A 17,363-nucleotide genomic window follows, 5' to 3' on the forward strand; every position below is an offset into this window, starting at 1 on the left:
TGAGGCCGAGTTGCCCAGAATGCGCATGGCGGCGATGTTGATCTGGGCGTCGCTCTCTTTGACGCGGGCGGCAGCTCCTCCGTCTCCAAGTGACTTGATACAGGCGTTGCAGAGTGCGCCCCACTGCGCAGTAAGTCTCCATCGAACTCCCGCGCGCAACGACCCCCTGTTGCTTACGAAATTGATACGGAGCAGCAAGAGTGTCTCGCAAACGCAACGATACAATCGAACTGTCCTTTCAGTGACGTAGCATGCATTTGCATCGATAAATATTCGGCCATTGAAGAGGCAAGCACGCCATGTATTATGAAGGCTTGCCCCCTTGCGGATACGCTCTGTGGGTGTTCTATCGTCCTTGCCTCAGAATGACAGAGCATACACTGATGCACCGACCTCTCCACAGTTACCAAAAATTTGACGGAGACGAGATGTAACCGCCCAACGCGCGATATCGCACCGAGATATGACGCCATGAACATATCCATGTGTGTCATTACTGCTCTCCTCGTCGTAGTTCGGCTTGTTTTCAAGCGCTTTATTAGCCAGCGAAGCGTTCTAGGCACGGACGACTGGGCAATACTTGCGGCATTAGTCATTGTCATCCCAAGTACGATAATCAACAAAGTTGGCCTTACTGCCCACGGCATGGGCAAAGATGTTTGGACGCTATCACCCAATATGCTGACCGAATTTATCTTATACTTCTACGTCATGGAGATCCTCTACCTGGCAGAAATCTCACTCATTAAATTGAGCCTCTCGCTCTTTTACTTGTACATCTTCCCGGGCACGACCATACGCCGCCTCCTCATCGGCACGTCCATCTTCAACGCCATTTTCGGCCTTACGTGTGTTGCGACTGCCATCTTTCAATGCAACCCTATTCATTATTCCTGGACACAGTATCTGTACGAGACGACCCCCGGCTGGTGCATTAACATCAGTCTTTGCGCTTGGATGAATGCAGCGCTCTCTATTGCGGTCGATGTGTGGATGATCGCCATACCCGTGAGTCAGATTAGGAAACTGGAGCTCCACTGGAGGAAGAGGGTCGGAGTCGCCATCATGATGCTGATTGGAACATTGTACGTTTCTCACGGCCCACCACTGGCCCGCTTGCTAACGACGTCCCGCCATAGTGTCACAATTGTCTCGATACTGCGCCTCCAGTCCCTCGTCTACTTCGCAAATTCGAAAAATCCTACGTGGGATCAGTTGACCGTTGCTTGGTGGTCGACCATCGAAGTAAATATTGGGATGAGCTGCACATGCCTGCCAACAGTTCGACTACTACTGGTTAGAGCATGGCCTCGGTTTTTCAGCACCAGCACCACATGGAACAAGTCCCGATCGGCTGTCGCTGAGGGATACGGAAGAAACAGAAATATATTTGGCTACAACCAAATTGAACTCTCCAGCGTCGAGGCGAACCTAACAGAAACAGCGATGAAAACGCCGGAGGTGGTGTCTGAGGCAGCAAAAAGCAACCTGTCAGACAATTGGCTCCACAGGGAGTCACAGATGGCATCGTGCTAATTAGTGAGAATATTATTACAATGACCGAACCCGCCTAGACACCTTCCCCAACGAACACGTTATTCCTCGCCGCCCCCGGCGACTATGCTAATCCCTGAAGCTAGGGTATTTCGAGAGGCGCGCGCAGGCGACCAGCCCCAGGTCCTATGTATGCTATGCGAACACATTAGTAGTAGTAGTAGTGTATTTTCCATCCAGCGGCCGTGAGGCCGCTCAGGTCCCTGTGGGGCACAGGACGTGCTGGGCTAGTGGATCTATCCTACGTTATCGATACAGGTTCTGGTGGGTCTCTCAGAGATTACCTCCTCGCGTCCCCTCATCTTCCCATCGCGAAAAGTAAACAAACCACCATCCAGCATTTCAACGGCTCTGAGGCGCTCCCATTCGTGCTCGGTGCCCGTCAGCGGGTCGTCCAAGCGCGGCATCCAAGTGCCATATTCTACTGGCCTCGAGAGAGGCCGTTGTCGGAGACTGCGGGAGCAGCCTCAATTGACCCGGGCGGGCAAAGGGTGGTCGCACACCCTCCGCCTGGACGGGTCGCAGTTGTCTGAAGCAACAAAAGAAAGAGAAGGAGAGGACACCATCCGCCTAGTGGCGAGGACACGCCCATTCGAAGAATGAGCTTGCCTTCGCCAGCTTGACGAACTTGTCGAAGTCTCTGCCTATTGCACGATTGACTGCCGCAGTCGGTGAGGGTGCGAGCCTCATCCGATGTCGCGGCAGAATCTTTCGGCAATAGAAGAGATGACTTGGTTCTTTTCGTCGGCCACACGAGCATGATAGCCGCTCATCGTCGTGGTTGAATCTCTCGTGGTAGTCGGCAAAGTCTCCGTGACGAGACCGTGCCGCGAGCAGGTGGTGGAGCAGTGGTCGTGGGAGCTCTAGCTCTGGTGGGCAGCCGGTGGTAGGCTTGAGATGCAGTGGCTTGTACTGGTCGGGTGCAGAGGCGTCCCACCAGGCTTCAAAAGCGTCTCTGGACTGCTGCCGGGCAGTCCTGCGCAAGTGAGCGAGTGTCGGGAGAGCGTCTGCGGGTTCAAGCAAGGAGGTGGCCGCCTTCGCTAACGCGTCCGCCTGCTCGTTGCCTGCAATGTTGGTGTGGCCGGGGATCCAGCGGACCTCAACGGCGCCATGCGTCGTGGCTAGGGCCTGAAACTCGAGGAACACTTCCTGAGAAGAGTCCGCGGGCATGCCCCTCAGGCAGCTTGCGGCCCCGAGATTATCGAGACACACAAAGATGCGTCGTGGGCTAGGGAGGTTCAGTGCAGCACGCAACCCCTCGAGGGCACCCTTGGCTTCGGCGTCAAAGACCTCAGCTGGGCCAAGGCGACCGCTGCCAGTCGTCAAGGTAAGTCCATTGCGATGAATCACATAGCCGTACCCAGCGGCCTTCTCTGTCGATAGAGATCCGTCTGAGTAGACGATGAGCGTCTCACGTGGGATAGACCGGAGCCATACCCGAAAGTCTTCTGCAGACTCGTCTTTCGCCGCGGTCTGTAGGGGCGTTGCGTGCTCGTCGAAACGGTGGGGGAGGAGCAGCGGTCGTGTGCTGCGAGGTAGCAGCTGATCGCTGCGTCTGAGTCTAGTCCGGAAAGCCTCGCGAGGCATCTGGTACTTCAGCTTGATTGACCTATGGATGGTCGGCGGCTTCGGCTGCAGTGTGCGTTTTGCCAGCGGGTGTGCCTCATCCACACGCTTAAGGCGGGCTGCGAAGCGCATCCGGCGAGTTTCGAGCAACTGGACGATCGGCGGGATGCCACTCTCACGATGCAGTGCGGCGATAGGCGTCGTCCTCCAAACTGGCAGAACGGTTCGCATAGAGGTGTGGAGAGACTTATTCATCTTCCGCAGGAGCTCCTGGATTCCCGAAGGGCCTTCTTTCGTGGGCTGGCTCCAGCGTGGGCTGGTCAGCCCGGGGTACCACGCTTCGACGCCATGGAGCAGCACTGGCTCGACACAGGCTCGGACGGCTCTTCTCATGGCGCTCGGAAGCGGGCCATGTTTGGTGTTGGCGAGCCCTCGCAAGTGGTGTGCCATGGCTTGCGCACTGGCTGTCCACTTCTCGACGTGGGTCTTGAACGTCAGAGTGCTGTCAAGCCAGATACCTAGCCAGCGCATCGCTTTTTCCGGGCGTCTCTCGCCTTCGTGTAAGACAGGGGGCGACACTTTGGGCTTTGTTCGGCAGAAGTGCATGACTTCGGTTTTTGCAGGGTCGAAGCTTATTCCGTTGGCGGCGCCCCATGTTACGAGCTCGCTGACGTAGCGCGACGCCCTGTCGGCCGTCGTCTCTAGCGAGTTTCCTACGCATAGGATACCAGTGTCGTCAGCATAGCCGAATCGACCATTTGGATTACCCAGACGATAGATCGGCTCCGTGTACAGCAAGAAGAGGATGGGTGAGACGGGCGAACCCTGCGGCAGTCCACACTGAAGTGGGGAACTGGGCGTGGTGATGTCCTGGTATCTTACCCGCGCCGAGCGATCTGACATGAAGGAGCCTGCCCATCGTGCGAGATGCTCAGGCCATCCCTGTTGACGGAGGCGGAGGATCAGTCGGTTGCGGAGGACGGTATCGAAAGCCCCCTGGATATCCATTGTCACCAGCGTGGCGACCAGTCCGCGAGTGAATGCTTCTTCGATGTCGTGCACGAGAGCAGCCACGAGGTCGACAGCGGACCTCTTCGGCAGGGCCCCAGCTTGCTGCGGGTGGAGCACACCATAGTGGATGGACACCCACACTAGACGGCGTGCGACGAGCCTCTCGAGACCCTTTCCTAGGCAGGAGAGCAGCTAGATTGGTCGCCAGGCGCGCGGTGTCGACAAATTCCGACGACCCGGCTTCGCTATCATGACCACTTCCGCCTCCCTGAAGGGATGGGGGTGGTGACCGAGTCGGAGACATCCCTCGTATAGGCGACGGACATGTTCGCCGATGATATACCAGGCTGCTTTGAGCATATTGACAGTGATGTTGTCGGAGCCGGGGGATGTGTTTCCCGTGCGGATGGTCGCGTCCCGCACTTCGGCCAGTGAGACATCCTGGGAGAATGGTATCGCTCTAGTCGCGGCGACTGGGACCCACGGGTCGGCTATGTCGTCTTCTGAGGTTCGCCTTTCCAGCGTGGCTCGTCGCAGGGCATTGGCTTCGTCGAGCTGTGTTTCGTATACCTCGCCATCCACCTCAAGGGGCCGTGGTTGGAAGGCACCTGGCGACTTCAACCATCGGACGGCTTTGAACACAGACGCACTGTCGTTAAAGCTGTCGATGAGGTTGCGCCAGTATAGCCGTTTAGCTCGGCGGACAACCTTCTGGAAGTCCTTCTTGGCGAGCTGAACTTCGCGGCAAAATCCAAGGGGATATATTCTTCTAATTGCGCGGTATTCCGCTGCGGCGAGTCGGCATTCCTCGGTCCACCACGGGGCGTTGCGGGTTTGCCTTCGAACGGGGCGACCGGCCACCTTCGCCGCCACTTGGAGGAGGCGCACCAGGGCGGATGCAAGAGCATCAAGATCGTCGGTAGTTGTCGTCGGGGTTGGAACATCCGCTGACCCATACTGGACGAGATCTACGAACCGCTTGATCTCGTCTTCCGTCGTGACGCGGACTTTTCCCGGTGGTATTGGCGCTACGCCCACCTCAGGAAGCTCTATGCTGAGCGTGAAGTGGTCGGAGCTAGTGGCCAGATGGTCCTCCACGACTGCTTCCGACAACGGTACGTTCGAGAAGGCAAGGTCTATGGTGTTCCCATGCGGGTTCGTGGGTACGTCGGTCGGATTGAGCAGGCTGAGGCGATTCTCCGCTGCCCAGTAAGCGATGTCGTCTCCTCGGCCATCGAGACGACCGGTCTGCCAGCTGTAGTGTTTCGCGTTAAAGTCCCCGGCTACCAAGCACCTGCTCGGCGGGCTCCAGGCTAAGAGTATGTCCAGAGCCCCGTCGAAGTCAGGCTGCCGGTAGCAGTTGACTATCGTCGTATTGTTGATGGTGAGCCAGAGAATGTCACGGGTTGCCGCTGGCCGCCGTTGATCGGTCGTTAGGCCGGGACGACGCCGGACATACGTCATGACCCTCGGGCGGGTGCTGTTGTTGGTCCAGCTATCGACCGGAGAGAACGTGTCGTAGGCGGGGTGCGTTTTGGTGAGGCAACGGCCTTCTTTGGCTTCTGTCCACGGCTCCTGCAGTAGGACAACGTCGTACTGCTCAGCGTCGGCCAGGGCGAGGGCACAGTCATGTGCCGGCGGGATCTTGCCAACATTGGCCTGGAAGACGCGAATGGTCTTCCGTCCGGTTTGGCTGTTGCGGTGTCTTCTCATAGTGATGATGTGGAGGGGCTGGCGCAGTTGAAGCGCTTCCTCTTCAACGGTGATCTATCTGGGCGTTTCATCATCGCTATCGGGCTGTGGGGTCGTGACCACCCGGATGCACGGCGGAGACATAGTCACGGCCGGGCTGAGGACGGACTGAACGATCTCACATTGTGGAGTTGGTTCGCGGCTTTGTGGCTCACCCCGCTCGTCTTGTTGGGACGGGCCCGTCCGTGGTGCGGCGCTGCTTTGCTGTTCGTGAGGAGCGTCCAAGCCTGTATCTTGCGGCTGGACTTGTTCGGGCACAGGAGACGGTGCTGGTGGCGATCGCGGTCCTGGTTGGGTACCCTGTCCGTTTTGCTCAGTTTGTCGTGATCGATGGGCGAACAGCTGTTCTCCCATTTTTCGCTCGCGGTTCCTTTCTTCTTGTGTCAGACGGCGATACACGTCGTGGGATCGGATGGGTCCCGCAGGGCACTCGGTGAAATCCGCGATATGTGGCCCAAGGCAGTTAGCGCACTGCGTTGGGGCAGAGCAGTTTGAGTCTTGGTGCTGCGGCTTTCCGCATCGTTTGCAGGAAGGTCGGCGGTCGCAACTATTTCGGGCGTGGAAGTCCCAGCATTTGTCGCATTGGCTGGGCGCTACGGGTTTGTCGATGTATCGGGCGAGTCTGCTGGAGCCGAAAAGACGCCAGGGTTTCTGGGTGGGCGCGAGAAATGACACGAGGAGTGTCTTACTTGGAAGGTCGTTCGAATCATGACGGCTTGGGCGGATGCTGACGGCCGTCTGGCCGGTTTGCCAGGTAATTTCGCCTTTGACGGCTTCGTCGTAGTCGGCTTCGTTGCCTTGCAGATCGGTGAGCCTTCGAGGGCAATTGGCGACGACGTATGTGTACCATTTTCGACTGGTCTCGACGATATTGGCACTGAGATCCTGTGCGCATTCCGACTGTCGCCGGACGATGAGGTCTCTAGTAGCGGAATCCGTGGTGCGAACAGCCCAGCCTGAATTCACGGGGAAGGCTGCCGGAATTCGGTGGAGATCGATGCCGGCTTTCGCGGCGATGTGGGTCCGGATCGCGTACGATTCGAGCTTCCTCGCCGGCGCTTCGGCGTCGAGTCGCACGAAGACCCGGAGGTCCTCTTTCGGTGGGGCGGGGATTGGTCGTCCCTGGAGACGTAGGTCGGCTCTTTGTTGTGGTGCGGGCGGCGGGGCGCCAGCAGAGGGAGTGGCGTGGCCCCGGGGGGCTGGAGAGGACTGCGGCCGGCGGCGACACTGCTGTACGTCGGCGCCGTCACGGACGGCAGTATCGAGAGAGACTGGCGCCAGAAGTCGAGAAAGCTGGTGGCGAATTGGTTTGCGAAGCTATGCTCAATGCCAGACGTGAATTGCTTCGCGGCCTGGTCGAACGATTCGCAGAATGCATGGAAGACTGCTAATTTGGCGTTATAGGCATCCGTTTGCTCTTGTGCGACCCTGTTGGCGCCCTCAACGATCGAGACGGGCTCCAGAATGGGTACTAGCGAGGGCCTATACGGCGCGAATGCAGGCTGCCCGCCTTCCGTAGCAGCAGAGTTGGAGAGTCGGAGTAGAGGCGAAGATGGCGTCTGAGCCAATCGCCGTGGCGCCGGCGAGACACCGATCGGCCGGTCCACGACCGGAGAACTGTTTCGGAGCTGGGCAGCACGGGCTCGGTCGGCAAAAGTTAGGGGAATGTGAGTATCGAGATCAAAGGGATCTGAGCCGGCATGCGAGCCCATGGCAGTTGCCATGGCCGCTGCCAGAGCCAGCGCAGCGCGCGGCCCGGGGAGTTGGAGGTGCAGATGCTAAGCCAATTGGTGTGAAGTACGCTACTTTCTTAACAATTGCATGCCAAGAAAGTATGATGTTAGATTGTTACCTTCCAGAGGTGCAGTGATATAGCCACAGGTCGGCACAGGGTAAGGGGGTTTAAGGTTTGCTGGTTGCATGTCACATCAGCCTCTCAGGCGGAGTGCTGGATCATAATCTTCCCGGGCAAACGACGTATGAGCGAGGTAGAGCGTGGATATACATACTACGTTGGGTGGCAACTTTGAACGCAAGGCGAATCAGGATAGTTTTAATGAGTCAACCCTAGGTGTATATCGCTAAGCCACCGGGGCCCAGGCGCGAGACAGTCACGGCCTTGCCCACGTCGTGGACCACGGATCCGAATATGGGGCCCTCAGATACGTGCGGTAGCCTATCCTTCAGTATACCCTTCTCGTCCATGACACCATAGTAAAACAATGGTCTGTCAAACCAGCTTGTCGTAACTTCCTGCTCAAAGGCCTTTCCGAGTCGAACGGTGTTATGCACCTCCGGGAGGTACGTGTGGTTCAGCATGACGCCATCCCATGTATCCGCGAACTCGACTCTCATCGGTAACCACATAGAGTCCGCCGGATCAGTATGGCCATAGCTGGGTGCAGGCGAGTTCATGATGTCGTTCAAATATACATCAACGTGTCGTCCCCAGACAGTACCATCGAGAGCAGGCGGGGCGAATATGAAATAGAGTCTGTTCTTTGAGCCAGCCGTTGTGGATATGTACGAATTGCTCGCGAGGGCATAGAGCGCCGGGCCCATTAGAAGGACTCTGTATCCCGTCGCGACCAGCTGCTTAATCCTGTTCGGGTCCTGGAAAATGACTGAGGCGATGTCTCTGGTAGGCTGCATTCTGAAACGGTCGAGTAGTGCCATAGTCTGCTCTCACAATGCACAAAGTCGCTTCTACAAGAGATCGAAATGGTTGGCTTGACTTAATATGATGAGAATAGGAAGAAGTAGTATCGGGTTTGGGGGCGGCGGGGGACATGGCTCTTATACTCGACGATTGGATCAACCATGTGTCCTGCATAATGCGACGAGCAGGTGTGGAGCCATTGGGGAACGACCCTACCACTGGCCATGAGCAGGTTCCACTCGCTCCGGTTCCTGGCAATGGCCGCTGTTGCTGGTTTCTTGGAATTTACGGCGCCGCCTGCCGCCCCCGCCCCCCCCTTCTCCCCCCCGGGGCATGGTTCTATGTGTTCACTGTTCTGCACCCACGATCCTGCCGGTCGGAGCGCCGTGCACGTTGGGGTATGCAGTTCAGTCCGCATATGTCTGAGTGGCTGAGTGGCAAGATACGGTGCGGTGGTATCAGCTAGCCAATACCCAACACTTTAAAGGCGGTCGGGGTGAAGTTGCCTAGACATGCCACTGCGCGAATGATGATGGATAGTGGAATGTTCGGCGGACCATACCGCAATATGGGGGAGATGCCGAACGTCCAGTCGCGAATTGCGAGGCGGAGCGAGTTGGGAGTACGAGCCAATGCTGTGCCGTTAGGCAACAACGCCAGTGCGCGCCCCGCGCGGGACGTGCCTTGGCGGCGTGGTCGAAGGCGCTACGGAACAACTTCCCCAGTACCATATTTCCCCGCTCCTCGCTCCACGTCGAGCCAAGAGTCGACCCAACAGGCGTCGATCCCCGGCCGGGCCGCGATGCGCAACGAAACCCCTCCACTCGAAGTCTTGCACGACATTCATCGACCTTAGTCTCCAGCACAAGGCAGCTTTCACTATGGAGGACCAGGCCACGGCCGTCGTCGACGTTAAGAATTTCACCAGCACTCTCGACTGGCTGTCTGGCCAGATCACATTGCTGCAAGGGATGCCCGAGGTGCAGAACGGCGTACGACTCGAGGGCACCGAACGGAAGCTGGCTGAATTGTATGCCCTGTTGGACCCAAGGACGGGACAAGTCTAATACGTTGATCTCACCGCACGTACAGCACAGAACCTGCGCATCAGCCTGATCCAGACAAGGCAACTCTAGACAAGGACAAAGAAAGCGCGCAGCCAGGTCAGAGGGTAAAGGCTGTGAAGGAAGGGTTGCTGAGGAGCAGTCGGCCCTTGACGTGAGATAGAGTGGGACATATGGACGGCGAGTACATGTTGACAAGACGACGACGAGGATGATGACGAACAGTGATCTGACGCTGCAGGTACCTCGTTAAACCCCGCGCTAGGGATGCTGGGCTTGAACCTGAAGGGAAAGACGGGCAAGAAGCGCCAGCGGTTGCGACAGGCGCTGACGCTGTCGAAGACAACTGCAACGGACCCATGGGCAGCCTACATAGAAGCGGAAGAGACTGTGGAAGACGCCGTGGGGGCAGAGGCAGATGTGGCTTTATCGTTATGTGGCCAGTCCCGGATTTCGGGCCATTTTTGGGTCTCGGCCGAGTCTTGGATATCTGGTGATTTTGGATTCAGGGTGAGTCTTCACTTTTAAGCCAGTTTCGGACTTTGGGCGAAACCTCACGGCTGGTCGGGTTTCGGGCTCCGGAGCCACCCCCCTCCCTGCGCAATAAAGTCACATATCCGCTACCTGAGAAACCCACTGCTGGCCGAGACGTAAAAGAGCTGCAACCTGCTGAGCCCATGGCTTGTCCGCTTTTCACGAGAAGGCCCGAAATGGCGGAGAGAGAAACACACCGGGGTGGCAGCTGTGGCCCAGGTTAGTCGGCGGCTTCGGGCCGGACTGAGACCATAGGGGAGCGGCAAAATCACGGTGGGGCGTCCGCACCAAAACAGCGAGTTCTCGAGAGTTTGCGGCTCCTACTGTACCAACTGTCCCCTAAATTGGGTCCCAATCCAAGATTCCTTGGTCTGTGCACACGGCCCCTGCCTTCCCGACCTTTGGGTCGCAATACCAGAACTCTTGGTTCGTGAAATGTATGGTGGCGGGGCGGTCTACTGTCTGTCTTCGGCCTCTGCTATTGGCTGCCGTCTGTTTCGCCAACCTCTTCGGTGTCCCTCATCTGGCCCTTGGGGCACGTACCCCGCCTAGCCGCCCGCCCCACAAAGCGGGGAAGAGTCTGCAGTGTCTGATGACTGAGCAGTTCACAAAAGGCGCTCCTTAGCCGCAACGTCAGCAACCTGCATTACCCCCCCTGTGGCTCTTGCGCCGATGCCCATATTTATCATACTGTCTGTTTTCGCGATCTCCTTTTCGGCGAAAAGGCATTCCCCTGCCAGTTTTGGCCTCTGCTATTGGCTGTTGTTTGTTTCGCCGTCCACGCCGTCCTTTTTCACCGAAAAAGGTCCACTCATCCAGCGCTCGGGACACGGGCCCTGCCGAGCCGACCGCCCCACTCGCGGCGGAACGGTCCGATAGGTCCAGCCTGGTCATTACTTGAGACGCGAGAAGAGAAGGAGCACGGGAGGAACTTCGACGGAGGAAGTGAAAAACCCCACCACGGATGGGCAGGAAGGAAGGAGGCCGCGCATTGCAAATACACATTCTCTCCCCAAAGACTCCCCGCCAACCGTGATGATGTTGTCCGGACCCAAAGTGAACAACCAACTATGTCAGCTCTGCCTTTCCCCAGACCTTCCTCCTCGCCACCACACTGCCAGCCGCCAGCAACCCATTTGAGGACTCCGCCGCCGACAAGCCCGTGCTCGGCAGCGGGACTTGTCAGCTTTTCAGAGAGGTCAGGATCAGGGCAACCCAGGGTGGCGATCAACGCAATCAATTCAACCTCAGCCTTCAGTTGAGTGAGTTGACGGCTTAATAAGCTTTTCCGCCGTTGAGTTGATCAACCTCACCCCTGTGTTGAGTTTGGTTGAGGTTGCGTTGACTGGTTGACCAACCCGTCGGCTGATGTACCTGTAAGCAGACCACAGCTTCGACACCTTGGAATCAGGGCATGCAAGGCAGGGCTCACTCCCACCCTGCCTCTTCCTCCCGTATCTGCATTCGCAATCCCTTAAGCCACTCTCCTACTTCTTTCTCCTCCACTACCTCGGCCAGCATTTCATCCGCCTTGTCCAGCAGGATGGGGTCAACCTCATCCACGATGCCTGCTTGCAGCCATGATCGCAGCACCTGGCAAATAGAAATCGTGCTTGCCTCCAACTGATTCCGTAGAGGTGTAACCATGCGACCTGCCGCGGAGAATAGCCTCTCACACGCTGCGCTCATCGCCTGAACCGTCATGAAGTCCATAGCCATTCGCGAAAGCCTTGGGTATTTGAACCGCTGTGAATGCCAATACTCACGAGGATCCCGAACGTCGCTATCTGTAGGTAACAGGTCCTTCTGCCACCTGGCATACTCGTCTTCCGCCTTGTCTGGATCGAGCCCTTGGCAAGGACGTACCCGAGCTTCATCCTTAAATTGTTCGAAAGGGGAATAGTACTGCGTTCGCTGACGTTTTGCAGCTGGTTCGCCAGACCCGCACCTAGAGATGTTCAACGCCTTGTAGTCCCTATCCCAAACGGACTGTACCACATCTTTCGCCTTGGAAACCCACTTCGGCCGACCAGACCACACCGTTTCAAAGTAGCCCCATCGATATGGAGGATGCAGTGCCAGTGAGGTATAATATATCGGAGTCTCATCCAGCTTGTTGTAGTATTCGTCAAGCTTCTTCCAGCCAAGATTGATATTAACCCTGAAATGCTCGGGTTCAGGATACTGGTCGACCATGGCCTTAGCTTTCTCCAGTTCTGCCAGTAGGAACTCATATCCCACAATCACATCCCAGACGTTACCATAGGACTCGAAATGCCCCTGCTTGCGCTTTCGTTGAATCCCGTCACCTTCGAGGGCCTTGACCGCATCTTCAAAGCTCTGGAGGATTTTCTTGAACGCTTCAAGGACAGCCCAGTCCTTGTCGTCAAGCTTATTCTCGTCTCGACATATAGCTGGCATTATGGCGCTTGCCTTGAGCCGTTTGGACCGTTTCGATGTGTTTTCTTTCTCCCATTCTTGCTTGTGCTTCAGGACAAGTGTCTCGCGGTAAGGTCGAAGCTTCAGGGCCCGCCGGATCATATAGAACTGCGACAGCCAACGGGTCTCGTTATCCACGACCACGTTGAGCGGCTTCCGACTTCTGACACGATGATCCTCGGATGCATCGAACTCTAGTCGTTGGATACTGCGGAGAAGTGTGGTAAGTACATCGGACCTGTGAATCGCCACCACGAGGTTGTGGAGCTTGCCGACAGGACCTCTCTTCCGCCAGAGCTCGTGCTCTAGCGTAGCTGAGACGTCCCCATGGCCCAGCCGGCCTTCAAACGCTTCGGCATCCTTTCCGAAGAGGATGGCTTTGACCACGAGATTGATGACATGGCCAAAGCAGCGACCCCGCCTTTCCTTGCTGAAGAACTTAAATCTCTCCCCGATGGTGTCCATTGCAGTGTCGTTGTTTGGCGCGTTGTCCAACGTAAAGTACCCGATTTTCTCGTCTGGGATCTCGTACGTCTCCAGTACTTCGATGACCTCGTGTCCGATATTGGCCCCAAAGTGGCGAACTGTCAGTTCAGGGACCCCAAGGATAAGCTTGCGGGCATTGCCATCCCCGTCTCGAAAAATGCAACACCATACAACGAGTGCTTATTCCGCGACCTTCAACCGTCGAACGAGATATGTATCATGCCAGGTGCACTTCTCAATACGTCGATTACCTTCCCCTTGTGTTTCTCAAACTCGGCAATCGCGCGCTTGCGAACAGTATCGTGGCCGATGTGGGCGTCGGTGCTTGCAACAAATGGGCTGAGGTACTCGAAAATGGCTCGCAGCCTCCTATTCTCGGGTTCTCGGAAGGACAGGTTGCTCTCGACAACCCATTCGACGACCAGACGCTGGAAGACATTCTTATCGAAGCTCTTAATAAAGCGATTCGCGATTGCTTGGTCTCGGGGGGTGGCTAAATCGAGGTTAAATGCTTTTGTTATCGTCTGGTATCCCTTCGACGGCTTCTTTCGAGACGCTGGCACAGAGCGTCTCCCGGACGGGTCTTGAATCTTGTGGTGATCCCAGAGATGCCGTTCAGCATTTTGAGTCCCAAAGGCAATTACGTTGCCGGGCTTCGGCGCGTTCTTTTGGATGCACAATCTGCAAACCCATCGCCGCTCTGAATCCTTCTCGATATCGAAGCCGTACTCCCATACCCAAGATTTTGTATGGCTGGGCGGTCTGTCCTTCTGGTGAAAGGCGCCAACCCTGGAGAGGGCTACGACAATGGAATCCTGACAGTTCCCGGCCTGTTCTTGAACGAGGATGGACAAGTCATCCAGACAAAGGTGACCACTGATCAGTATTCTCTGCCACAATCCAACCTGGGACTTCGAGGCTCTGGGTAATCGTAGCCAGGCCTTCAAGAAAGAATTAATGTTTCAGTGGCGGCCCCGGTCCTGGAGAGGTTCACAGGGCTGTCTGCCGAAACTGGACAAGCGGAAGTTTTGTGGGCAACTTTTGTCTCTGCCGCAACATGTCTCAAATTCAGATGGCAATTGTGGGGCATGGGCTGATGTTGAAGAGCCGCGCGGCGTGGCTTTCGGATGCACGCAAGCCTGGAAAGTTTTGAGACACCAAGCCTTGGGGGCATTTCCTTGCCTGGTCCTTTCGCGCTGTCGGTAAGAGAAATTGCGGCTATCCCTTGGGTGTCCAGCGGCGTAGGATATGGGTGGAAGGGAGGTCAGAACGGACACTCATTAGTCGGGGTGGCACTCGAAATGCGAACACAACTCAGGAGGGACAACGTTGGAGGTTTGAGCAGAAAAACGAGGCAGAGAGTCGAGGATTCAAGGCCATCGCCCGGCGCCGTGCAGAATGTCATTGTTGGAGACGAAAGTGCTCGAACATCCAAGGGTCGTCGCATGCGATCGACAGACTCAGAATGCAGTTGGCGAAGAAGCTAACGCCAAACAGAGTGGCGCATCATTCATTAATAATGATTGAAATGAAAGCCAATGATTGAAATGAAAGCCAATGATTGAAATGAAAGCCAATGATTGAAATGAAAGCCAATGATTGAAATGAAAAGCCAATGATTGATAATGAGACTCGTAAGTGCTGGATGGGGTCGCTAGTCGCGCGAGGGGGTTGAGAGTATGTGTGATTGAATGAGCGTTGCGTGAGCGTTGCGCTGACGGGGAGCGTTGCGTGGAAGGGAAAACGTTGCGTGGAAGGGAAAATGTTGCGTGGAAGGGAAAGCGTTGCGTGGAAGAGAAAGCGTTGCATGGAAGGTGGATCGTTGCCTTTGCCCGGGAGAAGAGGGTCCAAGCCACTTCGTGCGCCATGGTCTGTGGCTGCAGTCCATGTGCGTGCATTCGAGGATCGTCTCCGTCGCCATTGGGGTGACTTTTTCTGCCGCTGATGATGCCGCAACCGGAGACAAGTCGTCGACAGTACCATCCAGAAAGCCGTTTTCTTGGCTCCTACCATTGGCACGAAAGACTGAGCGCTTATTCCGTTCGACAGCAATATCTTCTGACGCTTCTGTAGTATTTAAAACCTCGTTCCGGTGCGCGAGAAGGTCGTGGAGCCTGGCGAGAACAGTTGTTATCTCATCCTGTGCTACTCATCAGCAAGCTTGCCGCACACAGTTCAGATAACTCACTTGATATCTCCACGTGTGCTCATGAAGCTCATCCTGCGAGTCAAAAGTAGCCGAGCATACCGGGCAGCGAAAGGGAAGCTGCCCTGTCATGATTCTGTTCGTGAATGTTTTGCGAACAGTCGGATCCTCGACTGGCTCCGCCTCCACGTGTCTGCCTGCCCGCGCGCCACTCACCGGGGTGCATGAGTGGCCCGGACACATCTCGACTCCATGGTTTCACGGTTCTCGATGCCTCTCCTGCGGCAGTGCGCGGCTTGTACAATCGCTCGCAAGAGCAGGTATTCCACATCTGTGTGGGTTCTGCGATTGGCCGATTAATTGAGAGACTACGGCTATTCTTGCGATGGCTCGTATGAGTAGCATGGACTGGCCGACATGCGGCCTGCCGGTCTATCGACATTGATCTATCCTATATTGATTACTGTGCAGCGTGATATTGCATTGCCCATCAACTCCTCCGCATGGAAGGGGGTCAGATTGTCGATATAATAAGCCCCTCGCCCTACCCAGCGTGAAATTGTAGTCTGGATTCTACCTACTGTACCTATCGCCACCATCAATGGTTAACTCCAATCTCCCTCCGTCTTGGCTCAGTTTGCAGTTTCTATCTCAGTCATCAACGCGAAAACTCCGTACTACTCCAGCCTGGAGATCGCGTCATTGTGAGGAATGGAGTCCGATAAATCCGACGAGGGCATTGGGATGGCTGTGGCTTCCCCAATTCCAGAGCGAACGGTCCCCAACGGTCGTCCTGGATCGTCTTACAGGTAGGCTTTGGAGATAAGAACCGCAAGGGGACAACGAGACTAACTGTTGGAATTGGCTTTCCTAAAGACGTGTTCGACTCGACGAAATGGCCCATCTGTCGACACCGCAACCCGATGATGTCCATGTCCGGGCTGAGGCAGCTACGGGTACGTATACAATTTTCGACGGCGACTACTCCTTTGAGACTCAAACCAGCATAGGCGACGGATTCGCCCAGAACTTCGGACCCGTCACTAGTCTCTCTGAGATTCCAGCGAGCGCTATCAGCACAGACTACCTCGCAAGCCTGTTTGCGCATAATTCAGCCAGTCCAACGTCTACCAATACGTCAACACAAAACCAAAGACAACTGCTGGCTGGCGCACGGGCCAACCGCAATGCGATTGGGTCTGTCAATGATCTGGCTGGGTCAGCATCCATTGATACGTCATTCTTAGGCGACGAAGTACAATTGCCGGCCGAAGTAGCCACTAACAGCTATGACCTTCGGACGGCCGTCCCAGAAGCTCAACATGAGTTCAATGAACTTCTTGCCAGAATTCAAGGTTTGGCTGCACGCGCTCCCACTGCTGCCATGCTGGAGGAGCTGCCGTCCGCAATTCTCGTCCACGGCCGTCAACCTTCCCTAGGCCCACCACATGATGCCCAAGACGTGGCCGCGGCAGCTCGCTTGTTGCAGCTTAGTGAGACGGAGGTACCAGACAGAGAAGCCTACGCCTTAGAGCACCAAAGCCACGAACAAATCGATGGCTATGCCAGAGAAGATCTGGAAGGCTCAACTGAGCTCTGGCAAGTTGCCTTTTTCGACGACTTTGGGCAGAATGATGACCATGGTAACTTTTTGGATCAGATACTAGCGGACTGGGATGCTCAGCCCAGCCTGGATCAGCTGCCCATGTCTGGCGAAGCATTCTCGTCATCCGACTGGGAGCAATGGCCGTGCGCATTCGACGATGAACTCCTTGCGGTCGCGCCGAACGAAGTTCCTGGCTTGAGAGCAGAACAGCGCCACCTGGAGCCTCGTCAAAGTATGGAACAGGAAGTTGATGCCCTTGTTTTAATGGGTGCGATTGATGTCGTCGAGTTGGAGGAGCTGCGGGCTACGCTCTTGTCGCACAGAAGGCAGCCACAGGCCGTGTAACTGTCGCACAGCGGGTCAGCCCACTGTACCTACGCCTGCTAGGCAGCCGCCACTGCCTAAACCAGCAGTTTCCGTTGTTTTGAACTGGAACGACGTGGGGTGGGGCCTGTATCCCAGATGTGTGCAGGCCGCAGTGACGAACCTTGTCCACGATCGTAACTGAACACAGGGCAATCCAGTTGTGTCGGGTGCAGTGCAACT

General features: G+C 56.2%; 2 protein-coding genes across 2 annotated transcripts; one reads left to right on the plus strand and one right to left on the minus strand.

The window, feature by feature from the left end:
• Window positions 1-7,950: 7,950 nt before the first annotated feature.
• Window positions 7,951-8,535, minus strand: PLICBS_004157 (uncharacterized protein; the record flags this gene model as incomplete). The annotated part of the gene is made up of 1 exon (XM_065600454.1): window positions 7,951-8,535. The coding sequence occupies one exon, from the start codon at window positions 8,533-8,535 to the stop codon at window positions 7,951-7,953; it is 585 nt and encodes a 194-aa protein (XP_065456526.1).
• An 8,060-nt stretch (window positions 8,536-16,595) lies between these two features.
• PLICBS_004158 (uncharacterized protein) lies at window positions 16,596-17,162 on the plus strand (the record flags this gene model as incomplete). The annotated part of the gene is made up of 1 exon (XM_018328134.2): window positions 16,596-17,162. The coding sequence occupies one exon, from the start codon at window positions 16,596-16,598 to the stop codon at window positions 17,160-17,162; it is 567 nt and encodes a 188-aa protein (XP_018173267.2).
• Between the last annotated feature and the right edge of the window lie 201 nt (window positions 17,163-17,363).

Source organism: Purpureocillium lilacinum (assembly GCF_023168085.1).
Source record: "Purpureocillium lilacinum CBS 284.36 DNA, scaffold_3, whole genome shotgun sequence".
In the NCBI taxonomy this organism is placed as follows: Eukaryota; Fungi; Ascomycota; class Sordariomycetes; order Hypocreales; family Ophiocordycipitaceae; genus Purpureocillium; species Purpureocillium lilacinum.